Source organism: Nilaparvata lugens, chromosome 11 (assembly GCF_014356525.2).
Source record: "Nilaparvata lugens isolate BPH chromosome 11, ASM1435652v1, whole genome shotgun sequence".
Taxonomy (NCBI): domain Eukaryota; kingdom Metazoa; phylum Arthropoda; class Insecta; order Hemiptera; family Delphacidae; genus Nilaparvata; species Nilaparvata lugens.
The window spans coordinates 55005-77942 of NC_052514.1; the positions used below are offsets into that span (position 1 = coordinate 55005).

Here is a 22938-nt window from a genome sequence, read left to right on the forward strand (position 1 = left end):
CATAACAGGTGACATAAATATTGATCTGCTTGATAGTAATCGAGTATCAGATGAATACCAATTCATTATGTCAAGTTATGGGTTTACATCTTATGTTAACGAACCGACTAGAGTAACCAACATATCAACTTCATGCATCGATCACTTATGGTTTAGATACGTAACAACAAGGAATTCTTTCAATCCCTCCACAATTATAAAGAATTTACTAATCACTGATCATTATGCTATAGAGTTTTATTTTGAGAAAATGATTAAGAAGCGAATAAATCATTCACCCAATACTAATCACAATGAAAAGCAGAAAAAAATAAACGTTGAAATTCTCGCCAATAAATTAAATGAAATTAACTTTAAATGTGTCCTCGATCTTTCAGACGTAGATTTAGCTCTGGAAAAATTTCTAGAAATTTTCAGTGAGTGTTTGGAAATAGCATGTACAGGAGAAAGTAATAAAAGGAAAATATTTACACAACCACCACATAAACCATGGCTCACTCCCTACTTGCTAAACCGAATAACAGTTAAAAATCGCTTATACAAAAAAACCACAAAACAACCATATAACGAGAACTTGCTAAATTATTATAAAAGGTACAGGGATAAACTCAAGAAAGAAATACAGGAATCCAAAAATAAATTTTCGCGAGACTCTAAACAATTTGAGGGGAAACTCTAAGGAGACTTGGAAAGTAGTGAATACGCTATTAGGAGAAAATAACAGGAGAGAGCCAGTTAAAAAAATGAGAGCAACAAATGGAGAGACTCTCCTAAACGAGAATCTAATTGCAAATGAGCTTAATAATCACTTTATCAGTATATACAGCGCTAAGAATACAAAAAAGCTAAATATCAACGATTATAACAGTTATAAAATGCTTTTTGACAAACCAATTCACCATTACCATTCAATGTTTTTCACACCAATAACTAATTTAGAGATAGAAGGAATTGTACTCTCAATGAAATCCAGAAAATCTCCAGGCTACGATAATATAAGAATTGAGCTAATTAAAAATGTAATAAAATCGATCTCTAGCACCCTTGCTCACATATATAACCTCAGTTTGGAGACTGGTGTGTATCCAAAAAAATTAAAAAATGCAATTGTAGTACCAATTTTCAAATCTGGGGATAAAGAAAATCCAAACATCTACCGACCTATCGCTCTTCTCTCAGTATTTGCAAAAATCCTAGAGAAAGTTGTCAGGATAAGATTAGTAAGCTTTCTAACCAAACACAGTTTTTTCAGCAAAAATCAATTCGGGTTTCAAAAAGGACTAAGTACAGAGGACGCCATGCTTAATTTATCTCTGAAATATATAATGGAATAAACAATAATAAGAAATGTGCCGGCCTCTATTTGGATATCCGAAAAGCGTATGATACTGTGAATCACGATATACTGTTGGGAAAATTGCAAGACTCAGGAGTTAGAGGTGTATGTAATAATTGGTTTAAAAGCTTTCTAAGTAATAGGTCACAACAGGTAAGGATTGGGGATTCGCTAAGCGAGCTAAAACTTATAGATACAGGGGTAGGTCTGCCTCAGGGGTCCGGTCTATCAGCTGAGCTGTTCCTTGTGTATGTTAATGATCTTTGTAACGGCAACTTTGAGGGATCTGTCACAGCCTTTGCCGACGACACAGCACTGAGTTACAGTGCAGATGATAGGGGTCAGTTGGCTCAGATGATTAGTGAAGATTTGAAGAAATTGTATTTATGGCTGCAGGTGAACGCCCTAGAACTGAATGCCAGTAAATCCCACATAATTGTCCACAAGCTGAGGCCTGAAGGAAATGATTTAATGAATATATCATTTCATTCAAATGAATGTGATAGTCCAATAAACTGCACCTGTGAAAAGATTTCAGAAGCACCCAAGTTAAATATCTAGGTATTATAATTGATTCCAAGCTTACTTGGAACCAACAAATATTTAAATTGAAGAGGGAACTTAAGCTGTGTTTTCGTAACGGGCAGAAGCAGAATCGATTGCAGCGCACCCAGGCGGGCAGAAACAGTAACATTCAAAGAACTAGTTCTTTGACATGAATTTCGCTTTATGTGTTATGGGTAATGAACTTTTTGGGTTGTCCAAAAGGTAATTCTGAAATGATTATTGGAGATTTAATTCAATAAAGTGAATTAATTGCTTTTTAAAACTCAGATAACTTTTCAACAATTATTAGTTACTTCAATAATTATGCAAAATTCTATGCTTTATAGGCATGTCAATCTAAGAGTTAACTTTTCATTTCCTATGCTTGAAATTTGTAAGGGTAAATTATTTGAAGTAACTGATTGTATTTCATTATTAATAAGATATTATTTTATTAACGAGAAGCATTCCATTATTAATAAGATATTATTATAATTATTTTATTAACTAGAATCAATTGCCTTCAGAGTCAATGCATGTTCTTTGAATCACATCGTTTATAGGTAGGCCTACCTACTATGAGTACCGTATTCAACTTCAAAGGCCTATTGAAGCTCTATCGAAAAAAAATCAATAAATCAATAATAAATAAGTAATTAACTATTCTAAATAAACTTTACTTTATGATGTAATTCCCGAATTTGTGTGAAACTTATAAGATAGGGAATACAATGTATTTCAATTTGGAAGTAAAAAAAATAAGTGCTTTAATTTTGGCATTTTTGGAATCTATGGAATATATTACACCAAGGGATATCAATATTGTAAACGTTTTTTAGGCAATTTTATTTTAGCAGTCCCCTGTTTGATCATTGGATGGGTACGGTCCCGGCTGATATACAATCATGTATAAGAATCGTGAGGCCAATTGACTGCCTAAATCAATATGCCTTCTCAGGCAATGTTCAATTAGGGACTCCTCACCAGTAAAAGCTATACGAATATTGGAAATTATTATTATTATAGATTAACACATATGACATGTACAAAGTGTATTCAAACAGGCGAACTAATTCTAATAATTATTGTTGAGATAACTATATCTTGCTTTAATAAACGAGTTCTGTTATGGTACTTTAAATAACACATAGCCTATTTTAAAATGGATGAATATTTATTAATTATAGAAGGTAACTAGTACCCTTGTGATATTCCAAAATGAAACATGATTAGTTTCGACATTTTCAATAAGGACTCTCTTGACAATGACATAATTAGAAACTGGTCATGCTTATTTTGAATATTTTAGGGTAGGCCTACTAGTTATTTTCTACAATTAACCATTAAAGTTGCCCTATTAAAATTAATACTTTATTAGGGTATTAATTAGAATTAGAGTAGCCTTTCAAACTCCTTATTCACTATAATGTTCTAAAAGCTTATCAATTTTAATCAAAACCTTGGAAATATAGCCTAGAAGGTAGAATTGAAAGTGATTATATTTGATGTGGCTTGGAACATCATATTTTCAACTTTTGCTTAAGTTATTTTTCATATTCAAAGAATTATTACCCCTCAATGCAGTAAATAAGTACTATTACTTAATTCTTAATACAATACATAATAATTGTGATACCCTATTTTATATCCAATTCAAGTCTATTATTTAACTACGTGTTACCTATAGCATTTGCCAGTCAGCAATGTTAATAATTTTATTAGTTCCAAAAAAGCAGAAGACATACAGAACCAATAAAGTTGTTAATAAGAGTTCGATGCTTTTGGGTTAAATATAGTTTTAAAAATCCCTCAAGTATAAACAATTAAAACATATTTTATTAATTTCATGTCACTTGCTGTTTTCTTCAAAACTACCTGAATTGAAGCAGTTAGCAGGAGCGATCAGAAAAAGAAGATATTATTATGAATAACATGAAATAAACACATCAAGATGTACTGAAAAAATGAATATATTTCTTAGATTAGTCCATCTCTTTCTTCTGTAGGCTACTACATCATACATGAATCATATCCATGGAATATTATTCATAGTTGATTTTCTTTGTCATCCTCTACTTCTGGCTGGTACATCACTAGGCCTGAAATCAAAAAGTTATAGATAATTTATTATTCATTATAAAAAAAACTTTGCAAAGTGAATTCTGAAATTGATTGTAATCTGTATAAGTTTTTAATGACAAAGTAATATTATATGAGAAATTCCAATAAACCAACATTCAGTTGAATTATTATTAGCATCAATCTGTTAGTTGTGTAATTCTGAATGATTGAATAAATAAATCTCCATGCAGGAATTGGGATTAATCAGTGTGCCCCTAGGTCAAAAGAACTTGTTGGTGAACAATATATTTTTGGATACCATGAACAATTATTTATTTATTTCTGTGGTCAGTAGGCCTACTTCTCGACCGTTTGGTTTACTTAACTCTTCCAAAATGTACTGCATAAAGTAATTTTTAGTTCTACATTTAGAGAAACAAATTTAATAAAACAAATGGAAATAATCAATAAATTAATTGCTTAATCTGAAATGATGATTATCTACAACATTATAAGTAGAACTAAGTGATTTGAAAATGAATACCAAACTGCAAATACATAAATCTCTCTCAGAACAATGTGGGTATTTCATCCATGAATTTAATCATAAATTTTAAAAGGTGGAATGACTGTCATTAAAAGCTATAATTCATATAATTCAGTGTTTTCTACCAGCACTTGCTGGGTGAATTTTTGAAGTCATCTATTCATAGTTCTAATGTATGGTCATTTATAAAGTCATCATCCACTCAAGATCAAGATGGACAGTTGAGAAGAGTGTTTTAAAAACAATTTTAACATCAAATTATTGATGTAATGTTATCACATTATTAGATAATGTTACATAAATTATTTCTTTATGGAAGGAATCCCAAATATTATGAATAACTCTATTCCCTGAATGATAAGTGAATACATTGTTTTTAAGCACTCTTCTCAACTGTCCATCTTGATCTCATGTGGTTTCACGTAGTTTCGAAATATTAAGATTTCCTGTAAGCTATTAATGATTTCAAAATTCAGTCAGTTTTTCTATTTTTAGTCACGTACCATAGTTAAATCTTACTATTTGAATATCTACCATCAAATCGATAATAAAACATTGAAGTGGATAAACCTTTTTAAAAAATGGGAAACTGTATAAAATGACATCGCCTATATGAAGTTTAAAAAATGAGTGGAATTTTATCTTACCTAACTAACTTATTCTAAGTATAGGTTCCAAATAATTGTTCCATCCTGGTCAACAAAAAAGAATTCATAGCATTTCCTTTGAGCACATTCTCTTCAATATTTTGTTTGTAAATGGTACCTGAAAAAAGAAACATTATCTTTCAGCATATTCATTTTGGAGATAATGTGAAGTTAATCATCAATGATAAGACATAGTTTGGACTTTGAATAAATTAGAAGTGAACTGGGCCTCAATAAACTATTTACGTAGATATAAATACTATAAGTATATACTTACATTCATAGCACATAACAGAAAACACTTTAAAGTTTTATAATATAAATTAAAACAGGTGACACACGACATAGATAGATTAAAAACACTGAAAAACTTACATTACACTCTCTGCTCGGTTGAGAAAGGGGACACAGTTCCTTAAAAATTTCCGATTATAATGTAAGTTTTTCAGTGTTTTTAATCTATCTATGTTGTGTGTCTCCTGTTTTAATTTATACTATTCACATTGATATACCTGGCATCATGCAATATATCGATCAATAGAGCATGAATAAGTTTTTCAAATTCATTACTATTGTAGTTTTAAATGAGTTTGGTAGCAATGGTCAACCAGAAAAATAGTACCTATTTTATATTTTTCCAATGGCAGTCTTTCAATATTCAATTACACTGACTCTGATCAAGTTATAACAATCGATTTAATATTGTTTCCAAGTAATTTTGAATTATAAATTAAGAGAAGATTAATTCATAGATAGGTACCAAAGACAAAGTAAATGTTCTAATAGTCAGGTTAGTTTTGTTATTATATTGATAAACTATGGGTTTACAATATTTTGAGGTGCAACAAGGATAATGGAAGTTTAGGACTTAGAATGTAATGAAATACTTCTAAGTCAAATTATGATATTATTTTTAATAAATCTGTTTGTAAAAACTACTAGCTGCATTATAAAAAATGTATTTTGTGATTAGGCCAACTTACTGAAAGTGTAAAAGATTGTTAGCATGAAATGCTAAATGTTATCTTGGTTGAATAATGTTTTGAATCTGATTATTTAATGTTAATCTAATCAATCAATCTTGAATGAGTTTAAATCTAATCAGTTGATTAGATTTCTCTCTTTCTTGTGATAATTCTCTACCATACACAAACTAGCTAGTCTAGGATTTACATTATTATTAAATACTACAAATTAAACATTAAAAAAAGAAATAAATAAACTTTTGTCAACTTCTAACCTCTTGAAAAATGAAAAAGATAGCAATTTAGGCCTAGAGACTAGGTTATTAAAGGCCTACTACAGTGGGCTACCTGAATAAAAATTGTAAACATGCAAGTAGGCTACTCATAAAATTTATATCAAATAATTGTGTACGGTAGATCTAGCCTACTTTATTATGGGAAATTTAAGTGTACTTACTTGAATCCTCTATTACATCAGCAATTTCTAACCATATTCTATTTTTCAAATAGGTAATTCGTTGTGCAGGTCTGGAAAGTACAAAACTTTGAACTACGAAAATTTCATGCCTTTCTGTTGCAAATCCATTTTCAATTTCTCTTGTAAAAATTATAAGAATAAAGAAACCAATAGAAATATTTTATACCTCAATTTTCCACTGCAAATTAATTTCACAGTATAATAGTAGCAATCCGAAATCTGACAACCAATATCAAAACAAACCATCCAACAATTAAAGATTGAGGTTAAAAAGAACATGGCGTCTGATCCACAGAAAGATTATTCTGCCGGTGTCACGTGATCAGAGCAGAAAAGTGATTCGAAGCTGTCTGTTCTCGTCGACAGAATCCCGAAATTAGTTCTTTTTCGACAAAACGGTTCACGAGCAGTGATCGGTCGAAGCAAAATAGCATTGTGTTGATAGGCCTTATATAGAACGGCAAGATGAACGACAGTTCGTCTCTGATTTGAACAGTTCTTTTTTTCTGCTCAACTTTCTGCCGATGGGTGAATACTCCCATAAGAACCAATGTTAATTTAAAGTGAATTCTGTCGTCTGCCCGTTACGAAAACACACCTTTACGTGTGTATGCAGAAAATTTTACTATATAAGAAATTTATGCCCCGAATATGTCATGGAATCGCTGTACTATGCACTCGTAAACAGTAGACTACAATATGGAATAGCGGTATGGGGAGGAGCTTATTTTAATAACATTAAACCTCTTGTCACCGGGCAAAAATACATATTGAGGACCATAGACAGAAAACCAAGATTATTTAGCTCTTTGCCAATTTTCAGAAAATGGGGATTTCTACCACTAAGGTATCTGTATTTCTTCAAAGTATTGTCAATTTTCTTTTTTAGAAGTGGACAAGTGAACGTTGCTAACCGCGAATATTATCTCCGATCCGCAAGTAATTTAACCAGACCAAGACCACACAAAGAAATCTTTAAACGTTTTTATTTATTTATAGCCCCAAAAGTATACAATGAAATTCCAATTAGCATAAGGCAGCAAAAAAATCCGAGAAGTTTCAATTTTTTCTGAAGAATTGGTTATTGGAAAAGCAGGATGTTGAAGTGTGGTTTAGAGATCTCAGATAAAAACTTAATAATATTGCAATAGAAGTATAATTACAGGTCATTTAAAGAAATCTATTCAATGTGTGAAATATTCAAATCTAAGCTTAGTAGGTATTTGTTTCTGTTTGTGATGTAAATAAATATTATTATTCAAGGTAAAACAACCCAAGTTGGAGAGTGTAGATATAAGTGATTAAGTGCCCTAAGATTGCTCTAGAATAGATAGATGGCAAGGGATACGTTAAGTTGAATTTTCACCTTATGATGAATGGATGTAAGTGGAAGAGTAATTATATGTTTGTTTTTAAATAGAGAAGACAAGTTTTGTTGATTCTAGTACCTAACAGTTTTCTTCGCGACAGGGATGTAGTAATTATTATTTATAGGTTTATAATTTTTCTAAATGACTAAAACTATTTGCTGGTAACTCCATAAAGGAATCCTCGGGAGTACCTAATTTCTCTGATAAGGAAGCAATTGTATGATTATTTTGTTATATAATTTCATTGAAAATTGAAATGTTTCTTCATACTGTTATGTTATATGTTTTCATTTGAAATTGTAATTGTGATTTTTCTTTTTTACGAGAAATAAATTATTATTATTATATTATATTATTATATATTATATTATTATATTATATTATATTATTATTATTATATTATCTTAGGACTTTTAAATCTTGAAATGAACTTTATAATGGATTTCGTGAAATAAACTTGATTCTCTTGAAGCATGCATGATAGCTTTTGACTCTGTAAATTCGTGAAATGAACTGAATTCTCTTGAAACATGCCTGATATCCTAGGACTTTTAAATCCTGAAATGAACTGAATTCTCTTGAAGCATGCATGATAACTAGGGACTCTGTAAAATCGTGAAATAAACTGAATTCTCTTGAAGCATGTTTGATATCTTAGGACTTTTTAATCTTGAAATGAACTGAATTCTTTTGAAGCATGCATGCATGATTACTTTGGACTCTGTAAAATCGTGGAATGAACTGTATAATTGACTATGAAATGAACTGTATTTGACAAATTTAGTGACGGTATTCAATTATTTCAGTGGTCGTTCGCCAATACACTTTGGGAGAATGGTCTGCTAAAAACCGATAAACCTCTGCTTAAGATCAGTCCTGAGGAGATGGTTGGCGATGACGATGATGATGATGATGAGGACTAAACACAGTACTAGGACTAAGACAGAAAAGTGTTAAAAACAGTACGTTGATCGTTAGCTATGAAAATATTTGTTCCTCTGGTTTTCACTGAAAAAAATTGAAAAATGTACGTTGATCGTTAGCTCTAAAAATTCGTTTCTCTTGTTTTTAAATAAACAAAAGGTCAGGAACTGAGTGTTGCCAGTTGATACATATTTTTAGATGGAAATTACTGAGATATTATATTTATTCAAATGCTAATGAATTAATAATTATTATTAAACGAAAATCTAAATTAAATGCTGTAAAACACCCGAAGACTTCTGCTACTGCAAATATTGACAACAGGGTAAACAGCAAGATGGAAATTCGATGGAAATTTCCGGGCTGGCAAATAATTTTTGATTAGTAGCGCTCATCAACTTTCCATCTAGCTGTTTACCCTGTTGTCAATATTTGCAGTAGCAGAAGTCTTGGGGGGTGATTTACAGTAATTAATTTGGATTTTCGTTTAATAATCATTAGAATGCATTAATTTATTTATTGGATGTAATAAAATGTGGAATCTGAAAGATTATAATAATTGAAATGTCTATTATTATTGAGAGTCACAAGTGACTCTCCTTGTTTTGACAGTTTTCAATTCTTTTTTCATTTGTTTTATAATTTATTTTTCTTGAAGTTAGATCTTGTTGAGGAATATTTTCCCTAAGCAACAATTTTATTTTTATAATTTGGTTTTGAAAACAAATTATTGTTTGTTCGAACTATTTAAATTACTTTGTATTTGTTTTCAATTACTTGCGAATCTTCCATCAAATCATTGAAGTTTGTTTTGATAAGAAGGTTTAGTAAGGTGTTCATTTTTGTAATACTGCTTGATGTAAGAAACATTGCTATTGTGGTTTGATTGTAGTTTAATCTCAATCAATTGAGTGCGATATTTCAATAGATTGATACACTGTAAATCAATCAAACAATATACTTTAGATTGATACTCTGTATATCAATCAATTAATATACTTATCAACTGTATAAGGTATCAAAGATGGAAGATTTATTAGAAATCGCAGATAATCAACAGTTGGAATATTATTAATGTATATAAAATCAATATTTGAAATAATTATTAGACAGTGATGATGTAAGGAATATCAATAGTGATATAAAGTGTACAATATTTTTACAGTATTGATCAACTACAGTCATAGCCACCTCTAATACAAGGCCGCGGCCTACGATATTGCAACGTCGCAGTGTAGGCCTAGAATCTAATACATGATTGGTGAAAAAGATATAAAAAATACCAGCTGATCTTTTTCACAATCATGTATTATATTGTAGGCCTACAATGTGACGTTGCAATAAACACTGTGACGTTGTAGGCCGCGGCCTACGATATTGCAACGTCGCAGTGTAGGCCTAGAATCTAATACATGATTGGTGAAAAAGATATAAAAATACCAGCTGATCTTTTTCACCAATCATGTATTATATTGTAGGCCTACAATGTGACGTTGCAATAAACACTGTGACGTTGTAGGCCGCGGCCTACGATATTGCAACGTCGCAGTGTAGGCCTAGAATCTAATACATGATTGGTGAAAAAGATATAAAAATACCAGCTGATCTTTTTCACCTATCATGTATTATATTGTAGGCCTACAATGTGACGTTGCAATAAACACTGTGACGTTGTAGGCCGCGGCCTACGATATTGCAACGTCGCAGTGTAGGCCTAGAATCTAATACATGATTGGTGAAAAAGATATAAAAAATACCAGCTGATCTTTTTCACCAATCATGTATTATATTGTAGCCTACAATGTGACGTTGCAATAAACACTGTGACGTTGTAGGCCGCGGCCTACGATATTGCAACGTCGCAGTGTAGGCCTAGAATCTAATACATGATTGGTGAAAAAGATATAAAAACCAGCTGATCTTTTTCACCAATCATGTATTATATTGTAGGCCTACAATGTGACGTTGCAATAAACACTGTGACGTTGTAGGCCGCGGCCTACGATATTGCAACGTCGCAGTGTAGGCCTAGAATCTAATACATGATTGGTGAAAAAGATATAAAAAATACCAGCTGATCTTTTTCACCAATCATGTATTATATTGTAGGCCTACAATGTGACGTTGCAATAAACACTGTGACGTTGTAGGCCGCGGCCTACGATATTGCAACATCGCAGTGTAGGCCTAGAATCTAATACATGATTGGTGAAAAAGATATAAAAATACCAGCTGATCTTTTTCACCTATCATGTATTATATTGTAGGCCTACACTGCGACGTTGCAATATCGTAGGCCGCGGCCTTGTATTAGAGGTGGCTATGTGCTACAGTATACCAATTCATTGATATTCATAAATTCATTGAAAATATTAATTCAAGGCTAGATCACTGTAAATCATTCAATATAATTTTGATTGATACACTGTATATCAATCAGTTAATATACTTATCAACTGATTCAAAATTTCTTTAAAATATTTATTATTATTTATTTATTTGAAAATATACATGTTGATTGAAGGCTTCAATCGATAATCAGAACTTATTGAAAATATTGATTGTGGCCTCAGTTGAAGCTTATTGAATATTTGTAGAGGAATCTTGTTTTCTTATCATTGAAATAAACAGTAAATTACTGTGGTAATTTGGACAAGACGTCCAAGCTACTTATTGTTAATTGTTTTAAACTACATCAAAGTGTACTTTTATCAGGTTCAAATATAATTGGAATACAGGTATATTCAGACTATATTTGAATTCAAATACAACTTTGTAATTACTATAACTTGAAATTTACTTTTATTTGGTTCAAATATAACTGAAATACAGGTATATTCTGACTACATTTGAATTCAAATACAACTTTGTAACTATAACTCGAAATGTACTTTTATCAGGTTCAAATATAACTGGAATACAGGTATATTCAGACAATATTTGAATTCAAATACAACTTTGTAACTATGACTTGAAATGTACTCTTATCAGGTTCAAATATAACTGGAATACAGGTATATTCTGACTACATTTGAATTCAAATACAACTTTGTAACTATGACTTGAAATGTACTCTTATTTGGTTCAAATATAACTGGAATACAGGTATATTCTGACTACATTTGAATTCAAATACAACTTTGTAACTATAACTTGAAATGTACTTTTATCAGGTTCAAATACAACTGGAATACAGGTATATTCAGACTATATTTGAATTCAAATACAACTTTGTAACTATAACTTTAAATGTACTCTTATTTGGTTCAAATATACTGAAATACAGGTTTATTCAGACTATATTTGAATTCAAATACAAGTTTGAAACTATAAACATTATTATTTTCTTTACAGTTGTGTTGTGAGTGATGTTGTGGTACTTTTCCATAATGAAAACACAAATTTGAAATTGTCAACAACTTTTTATTATAATAAAATATTATAATATAATTTATACAGAATCTGGTTTCGTGGCTTTAAAGATGTGGCTGGTAAAGCCACGAAACCAGGTTCTGTATATATTATAATATTTTATAATAGTAAGAAGTGGTTGACAATTTAAATTTGTGTTTTCATTATTATTTTCTGTTGAAAGAAACGTTTGTAAGTTAGTAAGATTATGGCAAACAAAGGTACAAACAAATATAAAATACTGTTATGTTGAAATGTGAAAACGTTTTGGAAAAAATACTGAATAAAAATGTTATTAGTTTAGAAATTGAGGTTTTTGTTCTTATCATCTAATACTAACGAAAATTTGCATGAATTTTGCAGTACAGTGTTTTGTTATCCTGGTTAGGTATTTATGAATTTCACCCAAATCATAGACCAGATATACTCATATAATCATAAAAACTCATAAAATCATAACCACATAAACTACTCTAATCGCATTATTCAGTGTTTCGGCATTCGAAACCTAACTGCTTGTTCTTTTCTTGTGGTCAACTATAGTTATTTGTGCAACTAGTGCGCAAAGTGTCAGTTTGCTGCACCGAAAGAAACGGAATGGTTTCTTGAGTGCAGCAGAGGAACTTTGCGCACGTATTTCACATTAAGTTTTTCCTACAGTTACCATTGAATATGAAAAGTGGGTAATTATGGGTAAAATTGCCTGAAATGCATCAAATGTTTTCTGTGTAATTTTATTATTGATAAAAACCTTAATCCTAAAATCCTAAAGTCCTCGTTGTCCTTGGTTATAATATATAATGAATAATAATTAGCGCGTTGTGCTTGGTTGCACCTCTGCTCACTATAGCAGCCACAGCAGTCACTGTTACCAACTTCATTTTGATTTTGCTGCACTGTTGCTTCATATAACCTACTAAGTATTTTGCGTTGCCATGTTGCAAATCTGGAGTGCAGAAAAATTTTTCCCGCACTAGAGCGGAAAAGTGATTCTTTGCGTTCTGTAATCAGTGCAGCAATGGCCACTTTTCAACGTAACTGTAGGAAAAAATAATTTTTCAATGATTTCTAGTACAGTGATTTCCACATCACACTGTTAGCATACATGTTATCATAACATAATTTATTCCCATCAATAATTGTTGAATGTCAATTTTTACTGTAATAAATCTCATTATATATTATCTAGGATCTGTTTAATATTGAGGTCCACGTAATAATGGCAGTGGAGGAAGATCGGAGAACAGCGTTGCCGATTCTCTGCCTTGGCACTGCCTTCTATAGAGCATAGCTGATACCTGATATAATATCAGTATAATTGTTGAATGTCAATTTTACTGTAATAAATCTCATTAGTCTATATATTATCTAGGATCTGTTTAATATTGAGATCCACGTTATATTGGCAGTGGAGAAAAATAGGAGAACAGCGTTGCCGATTCTCTGCCTTGGCACTGCCTTCTATAGAGCATAGCTGATACCTGATATAGCTATATCAGTATAATTGTTGAATGTCAATTTTTACTGTAATAAATCTCATTAGTCTATATATTATCTAGGATCTGTTTAATATTGAGGTCTACGTTATAATGGCAGTGGAGAAAGATAGGAGAACAGCGTTGCCGATTCTCTGCCTTGGCACTGCCTTCTATAGAGCATAGCTGATACCTGATATAGCTATATCAGTATAATTGTTGAATGTCAATTTTTACTGTAATAAATCTCATTAGTCTATATATTATCTAGGATCTGTTTAATATTGAGGTCCACGTTATAATGGCAGTGGAGAAAGATAGGAGAACAGCGTTGCCGATTCTCTGCCTTGGCACTGCCTTCTATAAAGCATAGCTGATACCTGATATAGCTATATCAGTTACATCGGATGTAATAATATTAACCGTTCGTTCTTGTTCATCAATTATATTTTTTTCTTCAAGAAAATATATTGTTCAATGATTTAATCATAAATTGCCTTAATCAAGACTAAATACTTTTGTTAATTAGTTGGATTTCTACATTGTTTAAAAACGATCTGGCATAGTTGCAGAGCTGGAAAAGGATAGCGTTATCTGCTTTGTCGAATGATAGACAAGGATAGCAACAGCAATGTTAATCGAAGTGTAACGTCAATTGCCTTAATCAAGACTAAATACTTTTGTTAATTGATTGAATTTCTACATTGTTTAAAAACGATCTGGCATAGTTGCAGAGCTGGAAAAGGATAGCGTTATTTGCTTTGTCGAATGACAGACTAGGATAGCAACACCAATGTTAATCGAATTGTAACGTCAATTGCCTTAATCAAGACTAAATACTTTCGTTAATTGATTGGATTTCTACATTGTTCAATAAAGATCTGGCAACGTTAAGATCTTCTAGGGAAGAAGGATAGCGCTATCTGCTTTGTCAAATGATAGACTAGGATAGCAACACCAATGACAATCGATTTCTGCCATTATAACGTGGACCTCATTATAGGTGAAAACGAATAACAGAAGACGTGATAACAATTGTGAAAAAATATTTTATTCCATTTTTATCGTCTGTTTAAACCCGCGTTCCTCTTATCTTGATCTTTCTTTCGGCCCACCACGTATTCTACATAGCTCAGGTAGCCATCATTGTCTAAGTCATCCTCTGCTAAAACCTGGTCGATCAAATCTGAAACAAAATTCAAAAGTTGATATTTTCAATTATTTCATTTCATCTTCAATTATTCAATTTCATTTTTACTTTCCTTGCCCTATTACCATAGGTAAGGAAAGTATTGCTTTCCGAAAAAAATAAACGTACCCCAATTTCTAAATTTCTATACGCTTCAAAGTCCCCTGAGTCCATAAAAGTGTGTGTGTGTGTATGTGTGTGTGTGTGTGTGTGTGTATGTGTTTCTGTGTACACTTTATCTCATCTCCCAATTAACGGAATAACATGAAATTTGGAACTTGAGGTCCTTACACTATAAGGATCCGACACGAACAATTTCGATCACATGCAATAATTCAAGATGGCGGCTAAAATAGCGAAAATGTTGTCAAAACAGGGTTTTTCGCGATTTTCTCGAAAACGGCTCCAACGATTTGATCAAATTCATACCTAGAAAAGTCATTTTATAAGCTATATCAAATGCCACAAGTCTCATATCTGTAAAATTTTCAGGAGCACTGCACCATCTATGCAAAGTTTGATTTTAGATTCCCAATTATCAGGCTTCAGATACAATTACAAAAAAATACAAGTGGAAAAGATTGAGCATAGAAATCTCTACAATTTATATTCAGTAGCATTTTCACCTAAAATGGAAAATAAGCTCGAAATTCGAGAAATAAAGATTATTCAATTGCAAACTGTTGGCAATTGTTGATTCTATTAAATCATTCACTATGAAGAGATAGCAGACCTCGTATGTCTCCAGCGTTATTGTCCTGTCACCAGCTGGCTCAAAACCTTGTATATACGTCGACGCGCAATTAAAAAGGGAACATACCTGTCAAATTTCATGAAAATCTATTACCGCGTTTCGCCGTAAATGCGCAACATAATAATAATAATAATAAAGCTTTATTTAACATCCATAATGAACAAAAGCCTCTCTGTATGAGGTAATAAAAAATTTGAGATTGACTATTCTCAACTATATTGGTACAGTTGCGCAACATATAAACATTTAAACATCAAGAGAAATGTCAAACCGTCGACTTGAATCTTAGACCTCACTTCGCTCGGTCAATTAAAGGAACGAACTGGCTCATACACGTACGGGATAGGAAATACACGAATGACGCATCTCGTCTGAACTACTGGACTGATTAACTTGAGATTTTGTATATAAATTCTTAATTTACCGAAGATGCTTATAGGCCTATTTTGAAATTTCCAAGATGTCAGTGGGTCAATTTTTCAGGTTGTCAAGTCTTTAATTAGACCTTGAAGAGCTCGTGTTCCGGCTAGTCTTCAAAAATTGAAGTTTGAGCTTGAACCATGGGTTTTGTAAAAAAAAATAGGCCTATTTTCAGTGAAAAGGGAAAAATATTGTGCTTTCATTTTATTTTAGCATATATATACGGAAGGTCTGAACTATTTTTCATTCTGATCATTTGTATATAATTTGATGATTTACTACCTGTGAAGTAGCGCATATCGTCGTCGTCAGTTGTGGTATTTGTCGGGTGCGACGCGGTCCTTGAGGTCGGAAGACTTGTGCCGGTTGTCTCCGTGGTTCTCTTCAGAGTCGTCGTGGTCGTGATGGGTTGAATGATGTATAGCGTGCAGTATCTCCAGACCATCCAGCTTAGTGTTATTGTCGAAGTCGTGTAGCCTAGACAAAAATTGATGATAATCTAATTTATTTCTAAAGGGATACTTGTATTTATTTATTTATTTATTTATCATTTACAATCAACTTAAGGAAAGAGAAACAGACTACAGTCCAAAACTTCTTTTCATCCCCATTTCATAAAATAAATTGTCCAAATAAAGGTTATGTGCGACTTTCCAAGTCTTCACTAATTTCCACATTGAAACAAAACAAAACACATGAAACAATTAATTTTGAATTTAGAAAGATTAAGTTCTGAATGATAACAAAATTCTTCTACTTGGTAGTTTTCATTTTAATATAAATGTTATTACTAGTATCCTTTTCATTTTTCTTTTCTTTTGTGCCAACAAGTAGAAAGAGAAGGCACTGTGTACTCGTAATTATACAGGGTCTTCCAAGAAAGGTGTAACAGCCGAAGACAATAAATTCTACATAAAATTTGCAACACAAAATGTCTAGTAAAATTCTCTTTTATCGACGTTGGTTTTCGAGATTTATAGATGTCTCGATATTATTAAAGAACGTCAATTACTAGAAAACTATCAGTTAAAATCCAATTTTAAGGATATTGTTGTAAAGAGGAAGAAATTCCCAATGGTTCATTTATACTTGTTCCTTTGTTTGACGTTCATCGTCGAGTTCAAAGCCGAATTTCAAACAGTTTGAACGCTCAGGAAAAGTTCAAAAATATCAAACAAAGGAGCAAATCATATGCTATCTTGAAATTCTTTCTCTTCTCAACCATTTCCTTAGAATTAGATTTTGACTTATAGTTTTCCATTTATTGTCTTCTTTTTGGATAATTCAATCCAGTTTCCATGCATTTTAGAACCTTGATAAATCATTCAGTTTATCCGATGGACACATCGGAGGATGTGTTCGGATAGACATGTGGAGTCGTCGGTCCCGGCTGCCCTAAAAGCAGTCGTTAGTCATGTCAGAGGCCCTGAAATTGATCAGTTGCGACCTGAAAACTGTGACACCAGACCTCAGCCAGCCAGGTCATTCGATTATTATTTTTTTTATCTAGTTCATCTTTTTTATTCTTACTGTTTTTATTTACTGTTTTCTTGCATCAATGTATACGTTTTTATGAAATACTGTTAGTGAACCTAAATAACTATGAATTAAATAAGTACCTAGGTAATTCAAAACTGGACTTCACTATAAATCCATAAAAACTTTACAATAAGGATTGAAGAAATAATTGATTTATCACTCATTGAGTAGGTATTCTAATTCCGCTCAGAACTATAATTCATTTTGGAAATAACACATACTACGAGTGGAATATTCTGAATATAAAAAGGCAAATAAATTAGAATGATCATAAATAAGTGTACAGCATATTCAAATCATATAAAAGTATATTGTATTATTATTTTTATCTAATTTCTTATCTTTTTTTATTTACTGTTGTCTTGCATTAATGTATACTTTTTTATGAAATACTGTTAGTGAACCTAAATAACTAAACTATGAATTAAATAGTACCTAGGTAATTCAAAACTGGACTTCACTATGAATCCATCAAAATCTTACAATGACGATTGAAGAAATTGATTTACCACTCATTGAGTAGGTATTCTAATTTCGCTCAGAACTATCATTTCATTTTGGAAATAACACATACTACGAGTGGAATATTCTGTATATAAAATGGCAAATAAATTGGAATGATCATAAATAAGTGTACAGCATATCCAAATCATACAAAAGTATATTTTCCACTAATTAATTCCTTAACCAAAGATTGGTGACTCTCATCATCTTTTCTGGTTCCGTTTAACTGCAGAATATAGTCACTTATTTTGTTTTATCAAAGTTGAATTTAAGAAATACTATGAAAGACTTAGTGCCGGTTAGACAACAGCCGGTTAAATTTTAATCGTGATTAATTCCACGAGAACCAATCAGAGAAGGCCATTTTGATAAAACGGAGTGGGCCGTTCACCGTCCACTCAAAATGAGTGGGCACCGTCCTATCAAAAAGGCCTATTCTGATTGGTTCTCATGGAATTAATCACGGTTAAAATTTAACCGGCTGTTGTGCAACCGGGCCTTTATTACTCACTTGAAGTAATGGAACTCTAACTCCTCAGGTGTCATCTTACTTGTATCTACTTCTGGATTTACATTCATCAGATCTTCTTTTATGTGCCTGAAAGAATATCATGCATTTTTTATAATATTTATAATTATAGACCAATAAACTACCGGTACCGTTCTAGTTTTCACATTAATTTCAGTCTCTAGAATCAATTAACATTATTATTTCTATGACAATAAATTCTTACCTGGAAATATAGGTGAGAATGGATTGAAAAAAAAACAAAACAAAAAATTAATAATTCCCAGTTGTCAAGTATCCCAAGAAATCATTAAATATTATAATTGAACAGTGGTCTGTCCACTAGGACTATTGAAATCTAAATTATCTCCCAGGCCAAGTAATAATGCCACTCCAGATTATTTCAAGCACTCACCTTTGTATAAGTTCAAGAAGACACTAAAAGAAATAATATTAATTAGGCAGTGCTAACTGTAAATGACTTTTTTATACTGAGTGGAGTGAAGTTTTGTAGCTAGTGTTCTATATTGCTGTATTATTGTTACTATTAAGCAATTTATTGTTTATATTACCTGACGATGTCAATGTATTTCTTGTAAAATTATTCTTCTTATTCTTAATTAAAGAAAAAAGTAATTAAGTGGAGGCATTTGGAAGTCTTTTACGGATTTTTCTTTGCATTATTTGGTGAAAACAAAGTTCATGACTTGATTAATCTATAATTCAGGTACAGTATACTCACTCGACATCTTGCAGAGCCTCCGTATCTTGAGTCAACTTTTTATTGCCCTTAGGTTGGTAGTGATAGTGGCCTCTGGGGTGGTGGGGTCCCCTCATTGACATCACTGCGACCACACATTGCAATACTGCCAGACAGATAATCATCTGAAAAACAAAACAAAATTGAACAATGAAAATACGAATTGAAACTGTCAACTACTTATTTATATGATAATAAAAGTGGTTGACTGTTTCAATTTGTGTTTTCATTATGAAAAAGTATCACAACATCCCCCATAACACTGTAATATTAAAATTAAACAGTAGCCTATTGAATCTGACATATTTGAATGTTTTATGTTGTTTTATTGTGAGGTCCTCAACTGAGAAAGGAAACAAAGTTGAACATTTTTTAATCCGGCATATTCAGCCATGTTGTACAAGCAGTTAACCCGTGCTCCGCAAGGGTTTAATTTTGTCTTGCTTTGTGTGTTTTTAATAAATTAAAATTGAAATCTTGACAAACTGAAAACTTGGCCTACAGAAAACTTGAAGAATTTCAAATAGGCCTTTAACAATCCTTGGTAAATAATTAAGAATCTGTATGCAAAATTTCCTCCTCATCTGGAAAACAAAATAAAATTGAACATTTTTTAATCCGGCATATGCAATCGTGTTGTACAAGCAGGTAACCCGGTGCTTCTAAAGGGTTTGATTAAAATCTTGACCTACAGAATCCTTGAAAATTTTAAATAGGCCTATAATCATCCTCGGTAAATTAAGAATCTATATGCAAATTTTGAGTTAATCAGATCAGTAGTTCAGACGTGTTGATGCGTCATTTGTGAATTTCCTATTCCGTACGTGTATAAGCCAATAATTCTTTCCTATTTATTCATAATAGATAATTAGGTCATCGTTTGTTAAACAAAACAAAATTGAACTGTTTTAAATCAGGCATATTTAATTCTGTTGTTAAATGAAGTTCTCGTTTGTTGAAAAAAACAGAATTGGACATTTTTTAAATCAGGTATATTTAATTCTGTTGTATAGTGAGGTTCACGTTATAATGGCAGTGGAGAAAGATGAGAGAACAGCTTTGCTGATTCTCTGCCTTGCCACTGCCCTCTTTACAGGATAGCTGATACTAATAGAAAGAAAAATAAAATCTTAAGTAACCTTTTTGAAATATTTAATCACAACTGTTTCGGACATTGATGCCATTTAAATATGTTGTAATTAAATATTTCAAAAAGGGTAGAAATATTTATCCTACTAAGATTTTTTTTTCTTTCTATTTCTATAAAGTAGCCCTATACAGAAAAGAGATAGCTGATACTAGTATAGATATCTAATGGAAGATGAACGGTTCATTCTTGTTAAAAATGAACAATATTAATATTCTTAAAATGTTTGAATTCAGGGCTACTTATTTTCATTCATAAAATAGAATTATGGTACCCTTTTTGAAATTAATAAAATAATAGATTAAAAGTACAAATTATAACAGCAAGTTCTAGTGATCACATCATCTTCAGGTTTTCAAAAAAACCTGAAAATGGTGTGGATTGCTAGTTGTTATATAATTTGTATTTTTAATCTATTATTTTATTAAATTCAAAAAAAAGGTACCATAATTCTATTTTATAAATAAAAATAAGTACCTAGCCCTGAATTCATACATTTTAACAATATTAATTGTTCATTTCCAACAAGAATGAACCGTTCATCTTTCATTAGATATCTAACAAGAATTCTATTTATAAATTAATATTCTGTTTGTCAAGAAATATAGTTTTTAATGATTTGTTAATCAAGTTTTATAATTGAATGGAATATTATGTCAATTAATTATATTTCCACATTGTTGAATAACGATCTAGCAATGTTGATTGATTGATTGATTGATTGAGTACTTTATTTATGTAGATTACAATATATACTGGCTTATACACTTATATACAATAGCTTACAATACAGAAAAATTATAGATGAGTTTACATAATATAGACTAAGAAAATAATTATTGAAAGTATATGATATGAAAAAGTAATTTGTAATATAATAACTATAGATAATTATATTGTTATGCATCTACATAAATTGGCGGAGCTTTGGACATATCAATGTCCATTCTTCGGAAAGAATATTAAAAATATCCTCCCCACTAACTCTCTACCAAAACGTTAATTTCATTATTTAAACTAAGGATTATTTATCAATGGAAATATTGTAAAAGTTTTAATCAATATGAATATTTAAGAGAAAAAAAACAGAAAATTGATAAAGTAAAATAATTATATAGGTAGATAAGATCAAATAATTGATTAATAAAATGAAGTAGGCTGAAAGTAGATCAGGTAATCAACTTTCAGTAATATACAGCAGTATGCAGTGGATAATTGAAATAACATGAGTTTATATAATATATATATACAATTCGTTCTATAACAGGTTTAAAGGTTTGTATTTGTGGGATGGGTGGGGGATGGTTGTCATGTGATCGTTTAGGGCCGGACAGTTTCAGTCATTTGTTCCAAAAGATGTTTTTTTAAAGTCAGGATGAAGCTCGCTCGGCTCTCGATGGACCTGATAGAAACAGGAAGTGCATTCCATGCACGACAGGCACTGACTAAGAAGGATTTTGTGAAAATAGTAGTTCGATGATTGGGTATCCTTAAAGTACTTTCTCCGGTTCTAGTATGTGTAGCATCTATCCTCCTACCTTCAGAGACAAATTTGAAATCATCTTTAAAATAGTTCGGATTACCGTATTTCAAGATATCTCTAACAAGCTTGACTATTCGAAAAAGCCTTTGATGGGAAGCTTCAATGTTGAACTAGCAATGTGGGCTGGGGTGATATGATCATGGCGTTGGAGAGAGTAGACGAAACGTAGACAATAATTTTGGCAACGCTGTAGTTTATCATTCAGAGTGACTTGCATATCGTTAAGAACAGAATTACAATACATTAAATGTGGGAAGATGAGAGATTGAACCAATAATAATTTAATGTTTCTAGGGAGAATATCGTGCATTTTCTTCAATGCATGCATGGCTGAGAATACCTTTTTACAAGTTTTGTTCACTTGTTCTGACCAGTCAAGAGTATTATTCATAATAATGCCTAAATTTTTAACTGAGCTACAGTAAGGAATGTCATTACCATCTACGCTACAGTAAGGAATGTCATTACCATCTACACTAATTTTGTGAATCGATTCAAGGTCAATATTGTTTATAAGACGAGAATATCCAATTATAATGGGTTGTGTTTGATGGGATTAAGCTTAAGGCCATTTTTCCTTGTCCATTCCACTATCGAATTGATATCCTGATTCATTATTCCAACTGTTTCATTAATTTTTGTTATGAGACAGCTTAAATAGATTTGAAGGTCGTCTGCATAAGTATGGAAACTGGAGAATTTGATAATGGAAGAAAGGTCATTAGCATACAAAGTGAAGAGGAGAGGGCCTAAATTGAACCTTGTGGTACTCCATGCATAACGTTTTTCCAAGTAGACTTTTTGTCACCGACAG

At 31.5% G+C, this 22938-nt stretch overlaps 1 protein-coding gene and 1 long non-coding RNA gene across 4 annotated transcripts in view; both read left to right on the top strand.

Moving 5' to 3' along the window:
• Positions 1-22938, top strand: part of LOC120353499 (bifunctional lysine-specific demethylase and histidyl-hydroxylase NO66-like) — a 59182-nt gene that overhangs the window by 15129 nt on the left and 21115 nt on the right. Inside the window, exon 4 of one of the 3 annotated variants that reach the window (XM_039437346.1) lies at positions 8757-9032. The exons of the other annotated variants lie outside the window; for them this stretch is intronic. Coding sequence (XP_039293280.1) covers positions 8757-8873 — 117 coding nt within the window. The 3' untranslated portion in view covers positions 8874-9032. Of the gene's footprint in view, positions 1-8756; positions 9033-22938 lie in introns of those variants that run through there. 3 annotated transcript variants of the gene reach the window in all.
• LOC120353505 lies at positions 11075-12596 on the top strand. The gene is made up of 2 exons (XR_005572425.1): positions 11075-11706; positions 12161-12596. It is a non-coding gene; the product is annotated as an uncharacterized LOC120353505 (long non-coding RNA).